Here is a 26,245-nt window from a genome sequence, read left to right on the forward strand (position 1 = left end):
GTCAATTTAATCCCCACAAATTTTGAGCTTTGTCCAATTTGTGCTCCAGGCAACCTAGTTTCTCCTCCTTTGCTATACACACACAAACCCACAAAGACCAATTCCCCCCCAAGCAAAGTCTGAATTCTGTCGCTGGAAAGTTCCACACCTGCCCTGTGGGCCACGGGCTTATCTTGCCCAGGGCTGGCCCAGAAAATGCAGCTGAAGTGAGGGCACACGGCAAGGGGGGGGAAAGGGAAGGATATCTTTCCAGCCTGGAGCGGATGCCATCAGCTGGTGTTGAAGACCCCTTGGGAAAGCTTGGCAAGAGCATGCCAGATGGCGCCCGACCCTCCATGTCCCCACTCTCGGTAGGAATGGAACGGGACCACAGAACCAGATGGGAAGGAGTGGCGGGCATGGGAGCAGTCAAGAGAGTTGAGACGAGGAACAGCACATCAGGAGATGAGGTGGGGTGGGAAGTTGCGCTGTGGGTCAGGGAGGGGGAGTTGGGAAGCGAGTTAAAAGCAACCAAACAGAGGAGATGGAAACAGAGGAAGCGGCCTCACACCAAAGGCAGACCATCTGTCTCCATGAGGCTCACTGCTGCATGCACCAACCGGCAGCAGGCCCCCGGGGTTTCAGGCAGAGGCCTTCCTTAGCCTTATGCAGAGATGCCCTATGTGGCCTAGGACCTTAAGGTCCACAAATGACAACACCTTGGAGGTCCCAAGTCGCAAGGTGGTTAGATTGGTCTCAGCGAGGGCCAGGGCCTTTCCAGTACTGGCCCCGACTTGGTGGAACGCTCTGTCACAAGAGACTAGGGCTCTGTGGGACTTGACATCTTTCCACAGGGCCTGCAAGACAGAGCTGTTCCGTCTGACCTTTGGTTTGAACTCAGTCTGACCCTTATGTTTCCGTCCCCTTATGGTTTTGATCTATGGGCTACTATTAAATGAGGCTGCATTTTAAATTGTATTTAAACCCATATTTTAAATTGGTTCCTCCCCCCCCCCCCCATTATGTTTTTATTGTAATTTTACTGCTGTTAGCTGCCCTGAGCCTGGCTCTGGCCAGGGAGGGCGGGGTATAAATACATACATACATACATACATACATACATACAACTGATACAATTAAGCAATTAAGCCCTGCCAGAAACCTACCCCCACTTCTAAAGGGACAGAATCATGGTTAGAAACTGAAGTTGCTGATGGTTGATTTCAGGAAAGCAGCAATCCTTTAAGAGACTCCGTTGAAGTAAGTCCCATTGAATTTAACAGGACTTGCTTCTGAGTAGACAGATATAGGATTCCATGGTGATTCATTTAATCTTGAGGGTGGAAACCAAAGGCTGAAGCTCCCTGAAAGGGAGGAAACCAATAGCAGGGGTGGGTACTTCTGCTGTTCCCTCTAAAGCTCTCTGTAAACAGGAGTAACCTGAGAATTATATAAGGAAGCCAAATACTTGGGAGGCATTTCCCAGTTTAAACAGGGGCTGTTGACTTGAGGATAACCTCCAAAAAAAGCTCAGTGACATAAGATGCTTCTTTGTGGCTAGAATCCCAAAAAAACCCACAGGCGTGAGACCCATTGTGGGTCCAGATCCTGGCCTGAGTGCATCCAACTGGAGGGGCAGAAGTAGTTGTAAATTCCAGTATGAAAAAATTACAGGGCACAAATGATGTCTGAAGATTTTGAAGCTGAATTCAGAGTAATTAAAAAACCAGGAATTACCTAAATCAGGTACGAGAAACTTGTGGCTTCCAGATCTCCTCAGACTCCAACTCCCATCGTCCCAGATTATTTGCCATCTTGGCTGAGGCTGATGGGAATTGGAGTTTAGAAGCATGTGAATGAGAGCCACAAACTGCTAATCTCTAGGCTGGAGTCAGGAAGACAGAAATTAAATCTGTGGGAATGTTTACAGTGTTCAATGCCTGCTTTTGAGCTTCTCCATAGCGTAAGGTGCTCTAGGCAGAATAACGGTGCCTGCAGGGTCATAATCGGTTATATAAAGAAACAAGGCAATATCCCCAGTAACTACAAAGGGAAATTGGATTATGGGTGCAAACAGGTTCAGAAGTTGAAGCTGTGGGCCAGGGAAGGTGGTGCTAGTCTGACACCTTGTGGAAACAACCGATACTACAGGCGCTCAAAGGAGAGCGCAAAATATGGTCTGAAGCTCAACATCAAAAAAACAAAGATCATGGCCACTGGGCCCATCACCTCCTGGCAAATAGAAGGGGAAGAAATGGAGGCAGTGAGAGATTTTACTTTCTTGGGCTCCATGATCACTGCAGATGGTGACAGCAGCCACGAAATTAATAGGCGCCTGCTTCTTGGGAGAAAAGCAATGACAAACCTAGACAGCATCTTAAAAAGCAGAGACATCACCTTGCCAACAAAGGTCTGTATAGTAAAAGCTATAGTTTTCCCAGTAGTGATGTATGGAAGTGAGAGCTGGACCATAAAGAAGGCTGATCACCAAAGAATTGATGCTTTTGAATTATGATGCTGGAGGAGACTCTTGAGAGTCCCATGGACTGCAAGAAGATCAAACCTCTCCATTCTGAAGGAAATCAGCCCTGAGTGCTCACAGGAAGGACAGATCCTGAAGCTGAGGCTCCAATACTTTGGCCACCTCATGAGAAGAGAAGACTCCCTGGAAAAGACCCTGATGTTGGGAAAGATGGAGGGCACAAGGAGAAGGGGACAGCAGAGGACGAGATGGTTGGACAGTGATCTCGAAGCTACCAACATGAAGTTGACGAAACTGTGGGAGGCAGTGGAAGACAGGAGTGCCTGGCGTGCTCTGGTCCATGGGGTCACGAAGAGTCGGACACGACTAAACGACTAAACAACAACAACAACAACAACAACACCACAGGAGCTCAGTTGAGACTGCCACCAAGATCCAGAGAGATGTTTCTCCAGAAAGAGATGTTTCCTGAGAGAAGGGAAACGAGCATAGCCCCAAGGAACTGTGGAGAGGGGAGGAAAACAGAGCAAGAGGCAAATGACAATGTTAAGAGGCGGTGTCGGAAGCTGAAGGGGTAACAGGGTTTAGTGAGCAGGGAGAGTCTGTGGCAGAGGAAATCCAGAATTGGAGACAGAAGCTGAAGCAGGATTGTGATAGGAGGGAGGCCAAGCGGCAGAGATGAGTCAGGTTGGTGAAAAGTCATGGGTGTCTCCTCCTCCTACTGCGACCAGCTCCCCTTCTCCTGGTCTCCCAGGACCAGGAGAGGCATGAAGTGGGAGTAGCAAAGGCAGGCACACAGACGCAGTATCAGAATGCTTGGGGGGAAACCCTGGAGAGGAGGGGACTTAGGCAGTTGTGGAAGTGGGGGACCTTCAGTCTCCACAGCTACCTCATAGAGGCAAGACCTACCAAAGAACAGTTGCTGCACTCATTGGGCCCAGCCCCCCTGTGCATATTGTCTTTTTTTTCCTAATACAGTGTACCTTGGAAGTCGAAAGGAATCCGTTCTGGAAGTCTGTTAAACTTCCAAAACGTTCAAAAACCAAATTGCGGCTTCTGATCGGCTGCAGGCAGCTCCTGCAGCCGATCAGAAGCCACAGAAGCCCCATTGGATGTTCGGGTTCCAAAAAAATGTTCGCAAACCAGAACAATCACTTCGGGGTTTGTGGCGTTTGGTAGCCAAAACGTCCGAGTTCCAGGGTGTTCGACAACCAAGGCACGATTGTAAAGAGTTAACCTCACTTACTCTGTGTGATTTACTGCTGGCTTGCTCCTGAGCACTGCAGCCTACTTCATCAGATGCATGAAGCCTTGTTTTAAATTGCAGGCTGATATACACAAGGTTAAGGGACGCGGGTGGCGCTGTGGGTTAAACCACAGAGCCTAGGTCTTGCTGATTAGAAGGTCGGCGGTTCGAATCCCCACAACGGGGTGAGCTCCCGTTGCTTGTCCCTGCTCCTGCCAACCTAGCAGTTCGAAAGCACGTCAAAGTGCAAGTAGATAAATAGGTAACGCTCCGACGGAAAGGTAAATGGCGTTTCCGTGTGCTGCTCTGGTTTCGCCAGAAGCGGCTTAGTCATGCTGGCCACATGACCCGGAAGCTGTACGCCAGCTCCCTCGGCCAGTAAAGCGAGATGAGCACCGCAACCCCAGAGTCGGCCACGACTGGACCTAATGGTCAGGGGTCCCTTTACCTTTACCTATACACAAGGTTGCTGGGGCACGGGTGGGACTGAGAACAGTGAGATCAGCAAAAGAATGAAACGCAGAAAAGCAGCCATGGATAATTATGTTAAAGTGGCTGTTCACAGAAACCCCACACAAATGGGTTGGAGTTGATAGCGCAAAGATCCTGTCATTGGCCAGCTAATTTGCATGTGTAGTGTTGCTGTTTTTTTACCACAGGACAGAGCATTAAACCTCTTGGTGAATTGTGAAATCAGCAGCTTCACAGGTGCAGCCTCTCTTTGAAGTTCCTTGTTCCAGGAATGCCCACCTTAAGGTGAATTACAAAGCGTCCTGTGAGGTTGAAACGTCCCCCCTCCCACTCATTTTTTCCGGATATTGGCATATCTTCTGCTTTAAATACCTTCTGCTCACAAACCATTAGCACCCACTACTTGCTACATATGCATACACCCTGTGTAGCCTGAAGGCTACACCTTCATTGTTGTTTCTCACTCAGAAATAAATAGCAGGGTACTTTGGAGAAAGGTACAGTGGTACCTTGATTAAGAACTTCATTCGTTCTGGGGGTCCGTTCTTAACCTGAAACTGTTATTAACCTGAGGTACCACTTTAGCTAATGGGGCCCTCCTGCTGCCGCCGCCGTGCGATTTCTGTTCTCATCCTGAAGCAAAGTTCTTAACCCGAGGTACTATTTCTGGGTTAGCGGAGTCCGTAACCTGAAGCGTCTGTAACCTGAGGTACCACTGTATATCCATTTGTTTCAATCAGCAGTGTGTGGGGGGGGGGAAATCTTTTTCATATAACTGTAGAGTTGGAAGGGAGCCCCAGGGGCCATCTAGTCCAACCCCCCGCAATGTAGGAATGCTTGAACCAACCCAAGGGCCGCATTGTATTATGGTAAGCCTTCTGGGGGCAGCATGTCAGTGGTGGGGGGGGGGCACAGAAGAGAAAGCGACAAAGCAGCAAATGAACATTTTGCCTCTGTATACAGGTAACCTAGTTTCTACACACACCCTTACACGGCTGGTGAGGGGCACCTCTCAGGAAAAGGATGTGTGCCAGAGGAAATGGTGCGGATTGTGTTGAGTCCTGAAGGTCAAGTAGAGAGGTGTGGAGGTATTGGCACCAGGGCCTGGGCTCCCTCGTCCCTTGTTTAAATAGAAGCTGATGGAAGCGCCAAGCCATTTTCCTCTGCTGCCCTCTTGCTAGCTCAGGTCCTTTCCAGTCCAAAAAATCAATCTTTCTAAAGGGTGCCTTGCATCTGAAACAAAACTATTTCTGATCTTCCTTCTCTGACCCAATTCTACAATAAAACGTCCCCAATGGCCACCATCCCATAATGATGTGATGTGCTTTTCTACCACCTTTGTGGTATCCACATTCTGGATCCACATATCCAGAATGGTGGATGTGGATGAGCATTTGCAGACAAGAAGTAAGGCAGAAGAGGAATCAGTACACTTTTGGAGGGCAGAAAGATGCAGTCCCATGGTTTGGGAAGCAAAATGGCTGCCCGCACACATTTTGGAATCAGTGTTGCTTTCCAAAACTAATCTGTACATATGGAAGGGAGAAGTGGGGTTGGGAGGGACAGAGTCAGGACACTTCCTAAGCTGTTGCTGTTTCACACGATGGCAAACTTGGGTTGCACAAGTACAGTGGATTGGGAGATCTTGCGCAACAAACCTGTTTCCCAAAAAAGAAAGAGGCTCCTGCCTTGTTTTACTTTAAGTAACCAAACAATTACAGGTAAACCCCTGTATTGCAAACCTTTATCAGTAATATCCAAGGCAACACGACGACCAAGTACAACAGCGCACTGTCAATATAAACTCTTTATATAATCTATACGGAACATTGAACAATATGAAAAACCAAATAAACAGAATCTCATAAATCTCTGAAAGTCACAAAATGTGCACTCTTGATGGATTCTGTTGAAAACAGAACCAAATCAACGTAAGTCTTATAAGTCTCTGAAAGTCTTTGTAGACTATGCAAGTCTCTGAAAGAAGCAATGGGTCAGATTCTCATCTGATGAAAACAAGCCATAAAGCTTTGTTTTATGACGTCCAACGCTGCCGAAGTGGTCCACAAACAGACGTAGTGCCCACTGTTTCGTAGAATTCTTCTTCAGCACAGCAGGATAAAGAAATGCTTCATAAACCCATCTATATGGTGAATGGAACTGTGTAACAATATCTATGGAGCAGTTATGTTATATGGGCACTTCCGAGCAGGGCTGGGGGAGACCTCTGCCTGAAGCCCTGCAGAGCCTTTGCTAGCCAGTGTAGATGGACAGTTCTGAGGTAGACAGACCAGTGATCTGACAAACCATAAAACTAATTCCTACATCCCTAAGGAACTAGCAACTGACTTGAGTCTTGTCACATTCAACCCACTACACTTCAAAAATCCTCAAGAGTTGGCATCCGTTTCGAGAGACAATAGAGTGCGCCTCCAGGGTTGAAGTCAAGCCACTGGAGAATCACAGCACCTGCTGTGGCTGCAGAGACTGGCAACTCGTAACTGCTGCCTCCTGCGTTGCTTTTGATGCATTCGCAGCACTGAAGTGATCTCTCGGGGGCACACTACTGGGCAGTGTGTGTGGAGGTCCAGGGCTGCCCAGACAACATCAGCCTTGCTGATGTGGTCCAAAGGAAAGCAGAGCAATACATTTAGCACCAGCTTGGCTGCAGGAGGGGGGTTTACAAAGCACCATCCAACTGTCTTAGGGACTCCACTCTGGATTTGTGTAGGGTTTAATCCTTAGCTGTTTTGCCTCCCGTAGATGTCCCACAAGGCAGCGGGTAAATCCTACAGAAATATCGGACTTATTCTATGCAGACTTAAGCACCACCTAAACCTATTCAGATCAAACCTCTCTTCCTTCCTTCGGCTTCTGATGGCAAGGACTTAATCCTTACTATGAAGGACAGCGAAGTGTTGGGTGGTTGCTGGATGCTGGGGGGACAGGTGGTAACCCCTGCTCTGTTCCCTCTAAGCCTCTAGCTCAGGGGTAAAGTCTCTGCCTTGCATGCAGAAGGTCCCAGAAACTCTGAACCTGATACCCTAGAGCATGGGTAGGCAAACTAAGGCCCAGGGGCCAGATCCGGCCCAATCGCCTTCTAAATCCGGCCTGCGGACGGTCCGGGAATCAGTGTGTTTTTACATGAGTAGAATGTGTGCTTTTATTTAAAATGCATCTCCGGGTTATTTGTGGGGCCTGCCTGGTGGTTTTACATGAGTAGAATGTGTGCTTTTATTTAAAATGCATCTCTGGGTTATTTGTGGGGCATAGGAATTTGTTCATTTTTTCTCTCTCCAAAAATATAGTCCGGCCCCCCACAAGGTTTGAGGGACAGTAGACCGGCCCCGTGCTGAAAAAGTTTGCTGACCCCTGCCCTAGAGAGCTGCTGCAAGTCAGAGTACACATCACTGTGCTTAGACAGAAACAATGGATTGACTCAGGCCGCTCCCGGTGCCAGTGTCAAACTAAGGTTAAAATGCCAAGCAGATCAGTTTCAATGTGTGCAGATCAGGTTGATGTGTGTGTCCTTACTTTTATCTTATCTTGTCCTTTGCCTCAGGCAGCAAAACTTCCTGGGAGGTGAAAGGGAGGCATCATGGGATGGGAGCTGAAAGGTAACGGGCTCCTGAGTATCTCAAAGCCCAACCCAAGCAGGGAAAAACCAAAACTGATTTGTGTTTCCTGCATTGGACTAGATGACCCTCCAACTCTACAGCCCTGTGATTTTCCATGATTGCATTCAATGGGGTTTGCAAGGTCGCTGTGCTTAAGGCTGCACCCCCCCACCCGTCCACGCTGCCCTTTTATATGCCCCAGGCCCACATTTCGTAACTACTGAAACCCCAGAGCGATTGCCAAGTGGCGGGGGATTAAAGGGCGGCGGCGGATCATTGGGGCTGGAGCAGCCTTGGGGGGTGGCGGCAGGGGTAGGTGTCTTTCTGCTGTTGGTCGACAAGAAGAGGGGGCGCCCGGAGGAACCCAGAGCCCGCCCTGCCTCGCTGTAACTTGGGGGGGGGGGCGGAGGAAGGGGGGGGAACTGTGGGAAGAATGGAACTTTGTGTCAACGTGGCGCCGGCCGGCCAGTCCCGGAGCCCCTCGGCCACGCCCCTGGGCAGACGGCGGCCTCCGATTGGGCTCTGCGGGGACGGGGGGCGTCGCCCTGGCGGGCAGGAGGGCGGGGCGGGGAGACACCAGCCGGGCAGAAGATGAGACGGGGCGGCACTTGCAGAGGGAGCATCCATCGCGCGGGCTGCGGCTGCTGGTGAGCTGGGCGAGGGGAGAGGCGCTCTTGCAAGAGGTTTGCATGCTGGGGCTGTGGGGTGCGGGGTTGCATGCAAGCGGGGCTCAGAGGCGCGGAGGAGAGGTGGGCGCCTCGACTTAGGAGAGGGGAAGGGGCCTGCTGGAGACCCTGAGGAAGCGGGGGGGGGGGAATCTTTAATAGGGAGCGGAAAACGCGAGAGACACGCGGGCATTGTAATGCACGGATTGTGCTTTTTTCCTTTTTTGCAGGGTGCAATGCCCGGCGGATTCAATTAGTCGGGGCATCCTGATAGGTGCTGAGCTTGCAGACTGCCGCGGTGGACGGAAGGAATTGTGATTTTCCTCCCCCGCCAGCCCCACAACTAGCCTCTCGTGTCCCTCGGAAAAGAGCAGCGTGGCTGCGCTGTGCGTTGGGTTGTTGCGGCTCTTGGGTCAGAATTGGTGCTTGAGGTTGGGCAAACGTAGAGGCACTCTTTGGGGGCGGCGTAGGGGGGCTGTATTGGCCCAGAAGTTTGCTTCGGACCCACATCCTTTATGCCACGGACATCTCACGTGGTGCTTTCGGGGAGTTTGTTGGTCTTGCATCTCCCAGCAGCGAGCATGGCCTACAGTCAGGGATGACCACGTTGGCTACCCCTGCCGTATAGCCCACTTCTCCATCCGGCCCGTTTCCTGATGTGATATGCCAATCCCCCCCCCCCCTTTTGTCCTGGGGTTAGACATGCTTCCCTTCCTTTCTTCAATCGGAGTGTAGTTATCAGTGTCGCCTTATTCTGAGACACTGTCTTTGTTTAAACTTGTGGCTTCCAAAGTCTTTGCAGTGTTGGAGGAGAAAGTCGCTTGTGTTTTCCTTCTCTCTATCTTTGGCATGTTAGCTCTGCTTCCCTTCTAAGGCAGGTTGCTTTGTATATCTGGAAGGGCTCGGTTTTAGTTTTGCACATTTCACAGCGGCGCGGTAGTCTGCAGGTGTGGGTTAGGGAAGAGCAGTAGTTGGGAGATGGAGGAGTGGAGTGGTGTACAGCTTGTTTCGAGCCCCAAAGTTGCCTTTTCCTAGTGGTTTAAATAATTTGGCATCGGATGTGTCTTCTTTGTACCGCAGCCCAGGAAGTAATGTGTTGTTCTGATTCTGCTGTCACTTTCATCCTCAATAAGCTTTGTTCCCAGCGAAGTGGGGACAGCTTTAATTCAGATGCCTCCAGGAATTGAACATTCTGTATTTTGGGCAGCACAGTTGGGAACTGGCCTAGTTCCCCTATGCTGCTGGGATTACTGAATTTATTCTTCTCCTTTTTTTAGTTTGCCCTCGAAATAGCAGGCGCAGTCCTTGTTTCAGAACTTCATCTCTCACTCCAGGTCCTTAGAGCTCAAGAGATCCAGTGGTGTTCTGGGTTAAAATGAACAGATTACAAGCCGGGACTCCTGGGTTCTCTTTGTGGGTCAAAACTCCCAGCGCTCTCTAAAAGAGAAACTTGCGTGCATGGCTGGGTGAAACGGAATCAAAGAAGGTGGAAGCTCCTTGTTTCTTTGGTATGGGAGAGTGGGAACAATTGATGAGCTTGGGGGCATCTTATCTATGGTGTTCGAGAGACAATGGTTAGAATCAAAATTAAAAAATAGTCCAGTAGCACCTTAGAGACCAACTAAGTTTGTTCTAAGTATATAAACTTTCGTGTGCATGCACACTTCTTCAGCTGAAGAAGTGCAGTGGTGCCCCGCAAGACGAATGCCTCGCAAGACGGAAAACCCGCTAGACGAAAGGGTTTTCCGTTTTTCAATGCGCTTCGCAGGACGAATTCCCCTATGGGCTTGCTTCGCAAGACGAAAATGTCTTGCGAGTCTTGAGATTTTTTTTCCGCCTCCCCCCCCTTTTTCTAAGCCGCTAAGCCTTTAATAGCCTTTTAGCAGCTAAGCTGCTAAGCCTTTAATAGCGGCTAAACCCGCTAATAGCACTAAGCCGCTAATAGGGTTGCTTCGCAAGACGAAAAAACTGCTAGACGAAGATACTCTTGGAACAGATTAATTTCGTCTTGCGAGGCACCACTGTGCTTATACCTAGAACAAACTTACATAGACATCCTCACATTTGACTTTCAGCCACCTCTTGAAGACTCCCCCCTCCCTCCCAACAGACCTGTGCAGTTGTTTAGAATCTTCTCTAGTAGCCAGTGATTTTAGTAATTGTTTTGTCCTGCTTTTAATGCTTTTGTTTTGTTTTTAATAATATTGCTGCATTTCTGAGAGGGCAATATATAAATGCTTATATAAATAATAGGAAGAAACTGTAATAAATAAATACTTGTTTAAAAGGAGTGTAGTGGGATGAAGCATGTAGCAAGTATTGAGAATCATAGAATTGGAGAGCTGGAAGGAACCCTGAGGATCATCTTAATTCAACCTCCTGCAGGAATATGCAGCTGTCCCATGTGGGGATCGAACCTGCAACCTTGATGTTATTAGCACCATGCTCCAATCAACTGAGCTAAGTCAGACGATTTTGAAATGTAGGCAATGGGGCTACCTGGCATGCAAGGAAGTGGAATAGCATTCTTTCTCCACCATCAGTTATACTGCACTTTACGGAGTATAAGAGGACAGGTCCCTGCCCACAGGAGCTTACAAGCTAAAATTGCCCCAGGCAGATGATGGAGAAAGGGGTAAATCGGGAAGCAATATGTAGGTTGCTTCAGTTGCACATGCTTAGACTTAGTTATGGGCTGAGTTGTAGCAGGGCATGGGAACCAGGGGTGTGCGCCAAAGGCTTTGTGGGGGGAGTGGATTTTGAGAGGGTGTTTGAATGAAATGAGAGAGGTGGCTCCAGGACAGGTGTACTCAGAGGCAGTTCAAAGTATCTGGGGCAGTGAAGGAGGAGGCACAGAGCCTTTTGAGGGAGCAGAAGACCTTTGGATGTTGGAGGGGGGTGAAGCTAAGGAGCAAAGATATCTCAGGCAGGATTGTATCAGGGTGTAAATGGCAATCAGAGTAGTGGGGAGACTCTGGGAACAAGGATTCAAGTATTGCGGGACCGGTTTGTGTGTGTAAATAAGAGGATAAACAGGGAGGCTGACTTTTTTTTTAGGTTGTATTTGAATATTTCCAGGCTGCACTTTCATATGAAAATATTGCTGGATAGCTCCTCTTGTTAGAGTGTGGTGCTGATGCCAAGGTTGCAGGTTTGATTTCCATATGGGACAACTGCATTGCGGTGGGGGGCGTGTTGGACTAGGAAGATCCTCAGGGTCCCTTTCCAACTTTGATTCTACAAAATATCACAAGGCAGTATACCAACCAAAAAATACAGTATTGCAGTGAAAATAAAGAAACACATCCGTTTAAGCTGGATGTGAAAAAATCTCAGATTTGAAAGTCCAGAGTAGCACAGTTTTTAGAAGGCACCTGAAAATGAGCAGAGGCCCTCCTGCCAAACTTCTATTGGCAAGGAGTTCCACAGGACAGGGCTTGCTAGACTAAAGGCTTGGCGCCTGGTAAAGGCTAGTCAAACCATAGGGGAGGGCACATGGGATCCCAAAAGCCAACAGATGGCGGCTAATATTCCCTTGTCACCTTCCTGTCTTGGAAGCGGTGTGGAGTGTAGACCCATTTGGAGCAAAGCTGGCTGGCTCATGATTTATATATGCACTGTGTGTGTGTTTTCTTTCCTTACTGATTTTTCTTCCTTGTTCCCAAGTTGTGTACAATGGCTTGGCAGAAGATGCTGTTTTCCTCCTGCCTGTTGACTGTGTGCCTCACGTGGGTCTTGGCCAAGCCTCCCCCCGACAAAAAGGACCGCGTCCACCATAACCAAGACTTGAGCGACCACCCTCACGACGACAACCAAGATTTCCAATATGATCACGAAGCCTTTCTGGGCAAGGAAGATGCCAAAACGTTTGACCAGTTGACTCCTGAAGAAAGCAAACAGCGGCTTGGGTAATTGGAACTCTGCTGTTGGGTGAAGAATTTTGCATCTTGAGGAGCTGAGGGAGGAGGAGCAAGCTTCTAGATGTGTGTGGTTGATGGCATCTCATGGGTTAAGTGGGGGGGGGGGAGACACACGTGAGTAGCATTCCCCATGTTCTATGGGTAAGGCTTTAGTGCCTTGCATAGTACATTGCCCATCTTCACAAGCTAGTGAAACTAGAATAAATTTCGCACAACAAGCAACCTTAACTAGCATTGATTTAGGTCAGCTTTCCACAACCTGGTACTCCAACTCCCATCAGCCCCAGCCAAAGGTCAGGAATGATGGGAGTTATAGTCCAAAACATATAGGTTGGGGAAGGCTGATTTAGACAGGCTGCATAATCCAAGTGTTCTTGATACAGAATGTGGGTCATCCCGATGTCATTCGCAGGCAGTTTCAGAGCTTCTGAGTACAGTGGTACCTCGGGTTAAGTACTTAATTCGTTCCGGAGGTCCATACTTAACCTGAAACTGTTCTTAACCTGAAGCACCACTTTAGCTAATGGGGCCTCCCGCTGCCGCTGCTGCACAATTTCTGTTCTCATCCTGAAGCAAAGTTCTTAACCCGAGGTACTATTTCTGGGTTAGTGGAGTCTGTAACCTGAATCGTATGTAACCTGAAGCATATGTAACCTGAGGTACCACTGTATTGCCACTTGCCTGCCACTATGGCTTCCAGCGCATTGTTGATATGGCGGTTAACCTTTGACCCTTTCCAGACGTTGAACTCCAGTATGGCCCGTGGTCAGGGCTGAGGGGAGTTACAGTCCAGCAACATCTCAAAGGCCACAGGTTCTCCACTCCTGCTTAATAGCATAACACAAAGACCCCATTACAATTAGACAAGACATTATGCAAAACGCAACAATCTGACAAGTGTGCAGTGCCTTAAATTTCATCACGTTGACCAGAGACAGCACTTGCTTTCACCGTGTTACTCTTTTTTATTAGTGGCCAAACACACACGAAAGAGTGCTGCAGAAGCCCTGTCACACATTCCTCAAATGTGTAAATGGGCATAAAGTGTTCAGGGGTGGGAACACATGGTCCTACCTGCTCCGTGTTAAGAGGGAAGGTCTAAATGGGTATCTAAGCGTCTTCTGCTCAACATGCTTTAGACCATGGGTACGCAAACTAAGGCCCGGGGGCCAAATCCGGCCCAATCGCCTTCTAAATCCGGCCCGTGGACGGTCTGGGAATCAGTGTGTTTTTACATGAGTAGAATGTGTCCTTTTATTTAAAATGCATCTCTGGGTTAGTTGTGGGGCATAGGAATTCGTTCATTCCCCCCCTCCAAAATATAGTCTGGCCCCCCACAAGGTCTGAAGGACAGTGGACCGGCCCCGTGCTGAAAAAGTTTGCTGACTCCTGCTTTAGACCTTCCTGATCAATGCAGGAAAGTTTGGGGTGTGGGCAGTCTGTGCCCCCAATGTCCAGGGTGGAGTAGGGCGTGCGCACCTGCTTGTCCCCCACCCCCGACATTTTATGCCCACATGCGTTCATCTGGATGCACAAAGAGGGATTTTGTGTTCCCACTAAGCCAGTCTTTGGTGTTCTTCCAGAGAGGCCCAAAACTTAATTTTAGAGATGAGACCTCCCAACCATTTCAAACTAGTTTCCTTAAGGCATCAGGTTTTCTGCCCGGCAGAGCAGAAAACTGACTGGGCAGTTCTGCAGGCGTTCTGCCTGGACGGGGAGAGCAAGTGTGGCTTTTAAATGTCCTGCCTCAAGTCAGGCCTTTCCTGGGCTAAAGCACTCCCAACATGTCTGCCACAGGAAACTGCTGTGAATTCCAGAAGTTTCCAGGGTATATTATAGGCCACATATTTGGTTCGTACAGGGACCTGGCCTGGCTTTTTGAGCCTCACCACTTGCCCTGTGTGAATTAAGAGGATATTCTGTGAAACACCTCCGTGCGCGCTCGTGTGTGTGTGTTTGCAAGGTAAGGTTGGTAACCGTGGATACACTAGTTTCCAAGGAAGCATGTTCACCATTACTGGCTTTTTAAATTGAGGAACCCCTGCTAAAATTCCAGTTTACCTCAGGACTTTCTGAAACCCTTATGAACTCTTGGTCTGGGAAGACTTGAGTTCGGATTACCATTGATTATGGGATCCACTTATGGGCTCCTTTGATGGAAGGTGCAAGGTGTAAATTAATTAATGATAACGATAGATAAATAAATAAATACCCTCAAATCCAATGTGGTGGTGTGGTTAGGGTGTTAAGTTACAACTGAGGACACCCCTCAGTTATGATGCTTCTTGGCTGTCCTTGAACCAGTTACTTCCTCTCACCTAATGTACCTCAGAGGATTGAGGTGATTTTAAAAAAAATGAGAGAGGAGAACCGTGTCCTTTGCCTTGAGCTCCTTGCCTCTTGAATATGAAGCGCCCTGGGTGGCCTTGGACAAGTAACTCACAGGTTGGCTGCGAAGATAATGAGGGATTTAATTCCCATTAGTGCTAACCTGCAAGCAGATGCCCCTTATACCTGCACCCCTGATGAGAATATTGTGTATCTTAAGGAGTGGATATCTTAAGGAATGGAGAAACTGGACGGGGGGGGGGGTTAGGGTTTCTCCCTCTGTTATAATACAGTGGTACCTCGGGTTAAGTACTTAATTCGTTCTGGAGGTCCGTACTTAACCTGAAACTGTTCTTAACCTGAAGCACCACTTTAGCTAATGGGGCCTCCTGCTGCTGCCGCGCCGCCAGAGCACGATTTCTGTTCTCATCCTGAAGCTAAGTTCTTAACCTGAAGCACTATTTCTGGGTTAGTGGAGTCTGTAACCTGAAGCGTATGTAACCCGAGGTACCACTGTACTAGAGCCGGGGACCATCTAATGAAGTTGAATGTAGGAAGATTGGGGACAGACAAAAGGACGTACTTCTCCACCCAGTGCTTAGCTAAACTGTGGAGTTCACTGCCGGGAACTGTAGCTCCTGCCTCTCTGAGCTGAAGTTTGCTTCCACCAGCTCTTCTCCCTCTGACTTTGATGCAAGGACCATTCTCAAGGCCTACAAGTGATGAATATGAGTTATTGAGGTGAGGGAGCATCAAACACATACCTGCCCGCCCCCAGAGAACAGGGTGCTTGCTTTCGTCCACTCTCCTTAGACCCAAAGAGAAATAGCATAGGACCAAAGAGATGCTGGAACAGTAGAGAGAGAGGGGGGAAAGGGTTGCATTCAGTCAAGTTCTACTCACAGAAGACCCACTGAAGTTAAAGCATTGACATTTTTCATGCCCATTCACTTAAATAAATAAATAAATAGATAAATTGTGAGGTCATAAACATAAGCACTCACAGTAAGATGATAGAATCCAACCCTCAAAAGATTCTATCATCTCTATCTATCTTATCTATATCTATCACATGCCCATTAATTGCAGTGGGTATCACTGTGAGTATGATGGAGGCTGGTACACACCATCCATTAAAAGCCTCCAAAGAATCCTGCTAACTGTAGTTTACCCCTCACAGAGCTAGACCCCCCAGCACCCTTCATTAACTACACTTCAAATACATGGTATGTAAGCAGCCTGAGATTGGATAGAACCCAGTGTCTTGTGGGCAGCTGAACCCTAACAGGCCATTTTAGGAGCTTTTAAATGAAGTTTAAACTTTATTCAGACTTAAATTAAGAGTTTAACTAAATAAAGAGGACGGCAAAGGAAAAGAAAAAGCAGTGCACGGAAAAAAATAAAACACTTTTAGAAAACTAGCTAAATCTAGCTTTACATTCACACCAAACAAGGGTCCTCCTCGTGAGTAATGCAGCATCTTGGGTGGTCAGAGGGCAGGTAAAGGACAAGGAAGGATGACAGAATGTTGGCAATGTTCCATTTTTAAGAGCTTTTGACCCCAGTTGCTTCGGATTGGCAACTGGCTCTGACCAATCACAGGAGTTGCCCATAACCCAAAAAAATGCATAGGGGTGAGAGGAGGAAGAAAACAAGGTGGCAGAGACAGGAAGGCGGGGTGGACGGCTGTCAGAGTCAGAGAACAACTTTTACTTTGTGTATTGGGAACTTGGCAGAAGCTACATGGCCTGTCTGCCTCTAGAAAATGGAAGCTGGGTGAATGCAGATCTTTAAAGGCTGGGGGTTATGCCAGATGCAGGTGGCACTGTGGTCTAAACCACTGAACCTCTTGGGCTTGCCGATCAGAAGGTTGGCGGTTCGAATCCCTGTGACAGGTTAGCTCCCGTTGCTCCGTCCCAGCTCCTGCCAACCTATCAGTTCAAAAGCATGCCAGTGCAAGTAGATAAATAGGTACCACTGTGGTGGGAAGGTAAACAGCATTTCCATGCGCTCTGGTTTCTGTCACGGTGTTCCGTTGTGCCAGAAGCGGTTTAGTCATACTGGCCACATGACCCAGAAAGCTGTCTGTGGACAAACACTGGCTCGCTTGGTCTGAAAGCGAGATGAGCGCCGCAACCCCATAGTTGCCTTTGACTGGACTTAACCATCCAGGGGTCCTCTGAATACTAGCTATTGGGACTCACAAATAGGGACAGCTCCATTGTGTTCAGTTCCTGTTTTGGAACTTCTCAAAGGCATCTGGGTGACCAACTGAGAGAACAGGAGGCTGGACTAAATTAGTTGGGCCTTTGGAGTTATCCAGCAAGGCCTTTCTCATATTCGTATATCTTGGCCATTTCCCTGTTCTCTAAGCCTGTTTGTTCTTGAACCTTCCCTCTGCAGAAAGATCGTGGATCGCATCGACCGGGATGGGGACGGTTTTGTGACTCAGCCTGAGCTGAAGGAATGGATCAAACATACTCAAAACCGCTACATTTACGAGAACGTGAACAAGAACTGGAAGGACTATGACAAGAATAGTGATGGTCACATCACCTGGACTGAGTTCAAGAATGCCACTTATGGCTTCTATGAAGGTGTGGGCAGAGGAAGTGCTGTGTGTACGCACAGGAGAGTGGGAAGGGTGTGTAGTGGATGTAGGCCACCTGGGAGATTTCGGCAGGTTCTAGCTCAGCTCTGGAGTCAGGTGGAAGAGCTGTTTAGCAGGAGGGAATGGCTGGCATTGCAGCATATATAAAAGCATCTTGTGTCCGAGTAGTGCTGTGGAGCAGCCTGATACCCCAGGCCAAAATATGTCTACATTATTTAAGAAACTGGAGTGGATGGTAAAATGCTGCTTCATGTTTTCCCCCCTAACATTGGGAGAGGGGGATGCACCCACCCCCCACCAAAATTGTGGAGGATATCTGAAGAAAGTTCCTCTTTCTAAGAGGGCAAGCTGAAAAAAATCCTCTCTGGTGTTGGGGGGGAAGGCCTTTTAGATTCCTGAGGGATTTTAGCTTGGCTCTGTCTTAAATGTCCAGTTATCTGGGAATAACAGGCTCCAAATGCTCTCTGATCTGTTTACGCCAATAAGTTCCCAGCGAAATTGGCTGATGGGCACAAGGACAAGGACTCAAGCTAATCTGCTTCCTCTCCATCACTTGTTGCTAGCAACCTAGTTGTAGCTGGCCAGGGCTCCCAAGGCTGGCTTGCTGCCTTGGGAGGGAGTGAGGGAGGGCAAAACATTAGCCTCTCTCTGCTTCTGGCAATTTTGTGAGCTCCTAGTGCCAGCTCTGAGGAAGCAAGCTGGCTGGCTGGCTGTGAGAAGCCAGTTTCATCTCCCAGAAATGCACAGAGGACTCACGGGCTGACGGCTGGTTGAGAGAGGGCTACATTGGCCCCATTAACCATCAGCATTATTAAAAAAACAGATTTAACAGCACAGTCATATCATTGGTGCTGCCCAGCTGTTGGGGGGGGGGACCTTTGCTGAAACAATGAAAAGGTTGGTGCCAGGCAGGCCTTCCAGGAGAGAGCATTCCATTAAACAAGGGGCTACCACAGAAGTCTTGTTCTATTGTTGTCGCCCTCTGGGCCGCCCTTGAGAACGGCCTCGGGTGATTATCTTGGGTCTGTCGGAACACGCCAGGGGGTCACACGCAGCCCCCGGGATGAGACAAACCTCTCTGGTGTCTTCCTGATGAAGCGCAATCCTGGGACACTTATAAATCATCAGTCCCGGTGCACACCAGCAACACATATCTTGAAGACTATGTGCACACTCTTATCAGCAGAGTTTAGCAGAAACGAAGTGGAGTTTGGGTGTGTGCATTCTAAGCATTTATTAAGCAGTATATACAGCACAAAGCAATCATGGCGTCTCTCCTCTTCTCCAAGAGAGAGAGAGAAAGTAAGTACAAAAGTACAGTAGAACGGAAGAGATAAGACTAGCTTCCGTTCTCACACTTCCCAAGCCTAGGAAGTAAACACAGACATGTGGTATAACAATCACACATCCAGCAACGGAGGAGTGAAATGCTAACAGTGTCCTGGCAGGTTCATAGGGGGAAAGCTGAACATCTGCAGCAAGGACTGTCACCTAGTCGTGTAAAATCCCACTGTGATTTAGAACCCTGGAAAGTCAGGGTTCTAGTTCGTGCAGGGAGCAGAAATAGCTCCCTGCTGCAGGTGCTATACTCCCAACAGGGGGAGAACCAGTGATGCAAGCCCTTGCTCCCCACCCCCACCCCACACAGTGGGAATGCCTGTGCGTGACATGGCACCCTTGGGCTTCACGTATACTTCTTGCCTTTGATGCCGTTAGGAGAGGAGTTTGGTGATCTGGAAGACAAGCACTCCTACCGGAAGATGCTGGCCCGGGATGAGCGGCGGTTCAAGGCAGCTGACAAGGATGGGGACATGACCGCGACAAGGGAGGAGTTCACGGCCTTCCTCCACCCCGAAGCGTTCGACTACATGAAGGACATTGTGGTGACGGTGAGGCTGGAGATGGTGAACTCTTGGTGGGAGGAGAAGGCTCTGGTAGACTAGGGCTGCACACACGCTATGCTTTTATAAAGCCCATTCAAAATGCATTCCCCCCTTCAAAGAATTCTGGGCATTGTAGTTTAACCCTCACAGAGTTACAATTCACATAAACCGTTAACAAACTACAGGGCCCTGAACATAGCTGTCACTTTCAGATTTGAAAATAAGGGATCAGCAGCCTCACCTGTCCTGGGGACAGTCTATGGGATATCTAACAATCCGGGATAGCAGCGGGAAACGGCGCTGGACTAAGGGAACTTCCTGGAAAAAAAGGGAAGGTTGACAGCTATGGCCCTGAATTGACTCTTCCCTTGTGGCTTTCAGAGGAATAAGCCAGCTGGGGGGTTCCTGCCAGAGGAGTCTACCGGACTTATCGCTGCCATGCCAAGAACACCTCATGCGTCCCAGTCGACCAGGAACTACTGCCCCAGGCCTCAGACAAGCTCTTCACAGGCCTAGATGGCAGGGATTTTGTGTTGCTCTTTGTTTCCCTGCACCCAGTCCAAAACCTCTTTTTTCCTCTCCACAACTGGCCATGACTTTTTTGGGGGGAAGCTACCCCACCACTGGGACGCTGGTGGTGCTGTGGGTTAAACCATAGAGCCTAGGACTTGCTGATCAGAAGGTCGGCGGTTCGAATCCCTGAGACGGGGTGAGCTCCCGTTGCTTGGTCCCTGCTCTTGCCAACCTAGCAATTCAAAAGCATGTCAAAGTGCAAGTAGATAAATAGGTACCCCTCCAGCGGGAAGGTAAACGGCGTTTCCTTGCGCTGCTCTGGTTCGCCAGAAGCGGCTTAGTCATGCTGGCCACATGACCCGAAGCTGTACGCCGGCTCCCTCAGCCAATAAAGCGAGATGAGCGCCGCAACCCCAGACTCGGCCACGACTGGACCTAATGGTCAGGGGTCCCTTTACCTTTATTTTACCCCACCACTACCACAACATCCTTTTAGGTGAGCTGCTAAAGCAGGTGGAAAGCAGCTGTGGCTGAGTGGCAGAGCACTTTGGCAGAAGGTCCCAAGTCCAATCTCTCTGCCATCTCGAGGCAAGGCTGGGAAAGAACCCCGCCTGAGACCCTGCCAGTCAGAGCAAGCAATACTGAACTGGATGGAGCAAGTGACGAGAAATGTCTCTAGTCTGCATAGCAAGAAACCCTCTAGTCCTCCCCAACTCCATCCCATTCACTTTTCAGGACCTTCCCACGTTGCTGCGGACGTCCCATACCAAACAGCAGCAATGATTACAAATCACCTCTTGCAATGGTTGCCGTTATTTCTTGAGTTTGGCAGGGCTCTGCTGTCCTCCATGCACAGGTCTGTGTGGGGAGGAAGATGTATCTCCTTTTATCATGATCCACCACACTGGTGTAAGCTGCTTTCCTTTCCGCCCTGCAGGAAACCATTGAGGACATTGACAAGAACGGGGATGGCTTTGTTGAAGTAGAAGAATATCTTGGTAAGGTAGAAGGGCTGTGAATGCACAGAATTTGTTCCTTTGCTCACCTGCCTAATTTGGCTCCTAGGAAAGTGCCCTGGTCGTAGGACAGAGCATAATAATTGTTATTTAGGACATAGGAAAATAAATATTTATTTTTTAAAGAAATAATAATCAAATGAAGTAGGGTTCTGCCAGACTGTCAGTATTCTGCAGGAGGGATTCAGCAACTACAGAAATTTTGCAGTTTGAAGCGACAAGGAAATGGCATGCAAAAGTAGGGTGAAGAGATGATTAATGGGAATACATGTAAACACCCCACAAGCAAATCGAGAGGCATGCTTACTGCCATAGAACCACAACAAAATGTTCAGTGTAGACAGGGCATAGTCTAACCTCCACATAAGCATTGTGCAAGTAAATCAAGATGATGAGTGTTGAATAGAATGCCACCTGGAGGCGCCTATACAGTAAGAACGGCAACACAAAAAACCTTCCAAATTTGGTAGAACGTGTAGCTTAGCTGATTTGCTAAGACGAATCGAGTCAGTCTTTCCGAATCATGCTGAGTGTAGCTGGTAGTTGTGAAAGGCTGTCTTCCATTTTCATATATGCTATTAAACAGTGCCATTGTTGTCCAAAGTCATTGTCTGGCCTTTTTGCCTCTCTCAACTAAGTTGTTGGTTTCTCTGGGGCAGGTTTCTTGTGGGGAGAGGGAAAAGGTTGTCTGGCCCCTGCCCCTTATTGAACAAGGACTTAGTTGACTTGAGAGAGGGGCCACTTGCTTTGGTCTTCCCAAATAATGGTGACAACTGTCTTTTAGAAAAATAACACGTTTATTTATTTATTTTGCTTATTATTACCATTGATATCCTCGAAAGATCTCAAAGTGGTATGCATTCCCTCCCCAATTTCATTCTCACAATAAGCCTGTGAGGGTAGGATGAGAGACTGAGCAGCCCAAAGTCACCCAGTGGGCTTCTTGGCAAAGTTGGGATTTGAACCGCGGTCTTCCGCGTCCTAGTCTTAACACGCTAACCACTACACCAAACTGTTTTCTGTCTTCTGACCAGGCGACATGTACAGTCCTGAAACAGGGGAGCCCGAACCTGACTGGGTGAAGACAGAGCGTCAACAGTTCTTAGATTTCCGGGACCTCAACAAAGATGGCAAAATGGATCGGGAGGAGATTGGGCACTGGATCTTGCCAACAGACTACGACCACGCCGAGGTGGAGTCAAAGCACCTCCTTATCGAGTCGGACAAGGATAAGGTGAGGGTAGAACCAGGCACGGAAAGGAAACCAGAGGGGGAAGGCACTAGGATTGTTTTGCTTTTAGTAGACAAGGAAAAGAGAGAAAGATGGGTGAGTTACAGGCAGAGTTGGATGGGGTGAAGTATTAGAACAGGAGAGATGAACACCTATGTGCAGGTAACATGAGCTGAAGCTTTTTAATTCCTAGTACTGATAGGGTGACTTTCACTCTAAATCTCCTGTCCAGTAAGTGGGAATTTAGAATGGATGAGTCTCAGCAGAAGGGATGCTTAATCCTTTCCCCACCAGCTATTTCTCTGCTTCCAAAGTGTGCTTGCTTCCCATGGGGTTGTCCATATGCCTGCACCTTTATAACACTGCAAGGGAGCGAGCCCATTTGGCGGAGATGAGCAGAAGCAGAGAAATGGCAGGTAGGGAAAGGATTAAGCACCCCTCCCCTAGGCACTTTCCCCACTTGAAATTTCCTCCTCCCATAGTTGCCTTCCTTACATAAAAACAGAAGCGAGACTCTTGACAGCTGGAGCTGCCATCCCCATACTTTCTCATCCGAATGAAGGGAGAACCATTATTTTGGGGGAGTGCCACACCATTCCTGACCCTGGCCTAGCCAGAACTCCTGCTGTTGCTTGCCATAGCCATTCTGCCTCAAACCAGAGGCTGTATTTCTTGGTTTGCGAAAGATGGAAATGGGTCTGTGGTTGCTAAGCAACCACAGAACATATTTCTTATCTCTGGAAAGTCAGAGCTAATGGGCTTGATCTTGGGGGAAAGCACGCAGTCAAACTCTTATCTATGGGTACAGGTTTGGCTCAGTTTTGACTAGCAGGGGAGAGCTTTCCTGTTTGAGTATCCCATTTTGGTAAGTGGCTCAAGGCTATAAACAAAGCCAGTTTCTGGAGCAGGAAATCTAGATCAACAGTGTTCAGTCCTGGCTTTGATGGGGTTTTTTTCCCCAGTTCCCCAATGTCAGACAAGAAATGGATTTCATCCTAAGGAGGGAGATTTTCAATTTGCCCATCAAATGAGCTCATTAATATTTGGACTAACTATGCTTTGAAAATACCTTTTTGGTACCCTTTGCACTTCTGCCCAAGGGAGAGTAGAAAACGGGATCTCAAATAGCTTTCTTGCACTTGGGGTTGCAGTATCTTTTGATGGGGAGCAAACTATTCTGCTGGGCTTAAAATGCAATACAAATTTTATCAGGCTGTCACAGACCTGGTAAAAACAAGTGATAACCATACAGGGTTTTTTTAAACTCTGCACATAGTTAAAAATATATGGTACTTACATGAACTAAGGACAGAAGCAAGCTAAGGTACAATTAAAATACCGAATTCCCTTTATGAGGTAAACTTTGCAGCAGAAAGAAGAAATCTAGCAATGTTGTTCATGCCAGACAAATATATAGGCCAAATACCATTCAAAAGTCCTTCCTGGCTATTTTAATAGGGCAGAAGTAAACCTATTTCGCTTATCTCTGTAAAAGTTGCATACAAAAAGGGCATGTGTTAATACCCCAAAATGTGTATTAGTACCCCAAAACAGTCATCTAGAACAGCAGAAGGAAGGCAGTTAAATCTAGCCCTAAATTTGTAAAGAGTTAAATCGGAACATTGAGGATTTAGGAGGAAGCATAATCTGTCTGCCTTCCAATATAGTGGACATTTTGTCCAAGGCTGTGGCAAGCTGCCCAGGTTCCTCTCCCAAGTTGTCCATTATATAAAGAGGCAGGAGGAAAGCTTGCAAGTAACCGAATTAGCACCCCTTAGACCACCCTCCACAATTCTCTTCCTCAAAGAAAAATACATGCCTACACAGGTGTACGTCCCATGGAGTTCAGTGCTGTGTATAACCAGGTAGGTTGGTAAAGGATTGCAGCCGTGCTAGATCGGACCAAAGGCTCCTGTTCACACACTGGCCAGCCATATGCCCATGGGAAGTCTCCCAAGCAGGGCATGAGTGAATAGTGCTTTCCTGCCCTTGATCCCAACAACTAGTATTTGAGACACGCAGCCTCTAATATAGCCATCAGGACTTGTGGGCATTGTTAGGTAGAATTCACAGAGGGTAAGACTAGCTCCCTTTTTACAGCTGCCCAAGTTGGTGGCCATCTCTGCATATTGTAGTGAAATTCCAGAGTTTATCTAAAGGCCTAAAACAGCAATCCCATACACAAGGGATGGGGAATCTGTGGCCCTGCAAATGCTGATTACCCCATTCCATCGTCCCCAACTGCTGGCTGGGGCTGATGAGAGTTGTAGTCTAGCAACACCTGGAGGGCTGCAGGTTCCCCATCCCTACTGGACACACTTAACCTAGGAACAAATCCTACACACATAGGATTGCACACATTCTCAAAGCATGCACATAGGATTGCAGTAAGTCTTAAAATGAGGGAAGGGTAGAAAGTAAGTTTTATACAAAGTTCTTTCTGTATTTCCTGGTTGTTGAATGGGGTGTGTGTGACATAAAACAGTAAAGGGACCCCTGACTATTAGGTCCAGTCGTGACCGACTCTGGGGTTGCAGCGCTCATCTTGCTTTATTGGCCGAGGGAGCCGGTGTACAGCTTCCTGGTCATGTGGCCAGCATGACTAAACAGCTTCTGGTGAACCAAAGCAGCGCACGGAAATGTCGTTTACCTTCCCGCCAGAGCGGTACTGATTTATCTACTTGCACTTTGATGTGCTTTCGAACTGCTAGGTTGGCAGGAGCAGGGACCGAGCAACGGGAGCTCACCCCGTCGCGGGGATTTGAACCACTGACCTTCTGGTAGGCAAGCCCTAGGCTCTGTGGTTTAACCCACAGCGCCACCCGCGCCCCTGTGTGTGACATAGCTAGGGACTATTAAATGTGATGGTGACATTCCTGTTTTCTCTCATCTTTCTTCAAATCTTGAACAGGTAACTCGAATGAGTCCCATAATCGAGTCCCTTAATACGTAATTGACTAACAAGGCAAATGCAATTTAGGGGTGGGGAGTTCAGAATAAAATTACCAGGGGTGTTAATTGGGTTGTAATTCTGCCTTCTCTGCTTGCCTCCCCTTTTTTTCTCTCTCTCCTCCTCCCTTTCCTTCCCCATCGCAGGATGACAAAATAACCAAGGAAGAGATTTTGGACAATTGGAACATGTTTGTGGGGAGCCAGGCCACCAACTACGGCGAAGACTTGACAAAGGATCATGACGAGCTGTGATCCGAGCGGGAGAGGAACGTACATTAGGGCATCCTCCCGCAACTGAGGGCCAAGGGGTGGGGTGGGGGACAAAGCACACTCCAGAAGGAAATTTTGTTCTTATTTATTGGTATGAGGGCCTGCTTAAGCTTTCTGAGAAACCTAGTGGTGGCTGGCATACCTGGGTGGGTTTTCTCTTACACTCCATTCCTGCTCGCCTGCACACTCCCACCTCGACAAAGCACTGTGAAGCTTGCTACACTACAAAATTGTGTCTTACACTCCAAAGGACGAACAGAAGGCGGCAGCTTAAACGTTATGCTCAACCCACCTCCCCTGGCTATTGTGGCATTCAATCTGTTCTGCAAGGGCTAATGTTGTGTTCATGTTTGCGGATCTCAAGGGACCCACTGACGTCCTCAGATAGGCTCCTGCTCCTCTTAAGGGGCAAAATTCTAACACACACAAACACAGTGCTTCCCACAAGCCCATTTTACCTTTCTAACACTCATCTGGGACCCTCTTGAGGGCGCAGATGACCTGAAGAGGGTCAACTGAGAGCAGAAAACCAACAGCGAGTAGTGTGTACTAAATCTCCCACAAACTACTTTTTGTTGATGTAAAACCAGTCGCGGGCGTGTTGCCTGCAGCTGCGCTGTAATGTCTAGTTTGCCCTGTGACTTGGATTAAGCATTGCTCTCTTGAGGTTCTGTGGTTCCTCTCTGTTTCCCCTTCCTCTCTAGGATGGCAAGCTTTCGCGGGAGGAGTTTGTGGAGTTTCTTCAGCAAAGTATCGCCAGCGCCAAAGACTATGAAGAAGCAGTCAAGACGCTGAAGGGCCACCAAGAGCTGTGACCTCATGACTGTAACACTCTGGATTATTAATAAAACTATTCCCCACCCACTCCTTGATTTTTATGTGGTATGGAAATACTTAATGTGGAGGGCCAAAGGGAGAACAAGGCTACGTAGGACTAAGCCAAGAGAAGAGCTCTTTCCCACCCCACCCCCCTAGAAGTGTTTGTTTCAAAAAGGACACACTTCCTAATCCTCATACTAGTTTAAGATGGAGGTGGAGCTGTTCACCACAGTTCTGAAATT

At 48.2% G+C, this 26,245-nt stretch overlaps 2 protein-coding genes across 5 annotated transcripts in view; one reads left to right on the plus strand and one right to left on the minus strand.

Moving 5' to 3' along the window:
- The window catches only part of LOC308460505 (paired box protein Pax-6-like), a gene marked incomplete at its 3' end in the record, with an annotated part of 51,701 nt that extends 51,413 nt beyond the window's left edge, over nucleotides 1-288 (minus strand). The window contains exon 1 of the mRNA XM_080977002.1: nucleotides 149-288. The remainder of the gene's footprint in view (nucleotides 1-148) is intronic.
- On the plus strand, nucleotides 249-26,048 carry RCN3 (reticulocalbin 3). 4 transcript variants are annotated; one of them, XM_080976941.1, is made up of 7 exons: nucleotides 249-449; nucleotides 12,127-12,368; nucleotides 17,112-17,305; nucleotides 19,036-19,208; nucleotides 20,653-20,713; nucleotides 21,766-21,965; nucleotides 25,059-26,048. In XM_080976941.1, exons 1-7 carry the CDS (start codon nucleotides 264-266, stop codon nucleotides 25,164-25,166), a joined length of 1,164 nt encoding a protein of 387 aa, XP_080833067.1. In that variant the 5' UTR covers nucleotides 249-263; the 3' UTR covers nucleotides 25,167-26,048. The 4 variants fall into 4 exon arrangements, with proteins under 4 accessions (XP_080833067.1, XP_080833066.1, XP_080833068.1 ...); XM_080976940.1 differs by having other exon boundaries at nucleotides 384-449; nucleotides 25,889-26,048; XM_080976942.1 differs by lacking the exon at nucleotides 249-449 and adding an exon at nucleotides 8,348-8,442 and having other exon boundaries at nucleotides 25,889-26,048.
- The last annotated feature ends 197 nt before the right edge of the window (nucleotides 26,049-26,245 follow it).

Source organism: Podarcis pityusensis, assembly GCF_964106645.2.
Source record: "Podarcis pityusensis genome assembly, chromosome: 13".
Classification (NCBI taxonomy): Eukaryota; Metazoa; Chordata; class Lepidosauria; order Squamata; family Lacertidae; genus Podarcis; species Podarcis pityusensis.

What these genes read in the sequence shown, in the direction of transcription:
- RCN3 (XM_080976941.1), top strand. Translation starts at nt 264, where the DNA reads ATGCCATCAGCTGGTGTTGAAGACCCCTTGGGAAAGCTTGGCAAGAGC. An exon ending in CACTTATGGCTTCTATGAAG is followed by an intron (nt 17,306 to 19,035) that starts GTGTGGGCAGAG and finishes TGATGCCGTTAG; the next exon opens with GAGAGGAGTTTGGTGATCTG. An exon ending in TCGAGTCGGACAAGGATAAG is followed by an intron (nt 21,966 to 25,058) that starts GTGAGGGTAGAA and finishes TCCCCATCGCAG; the next exon opens with GATGACAAAATAACCAAGGA.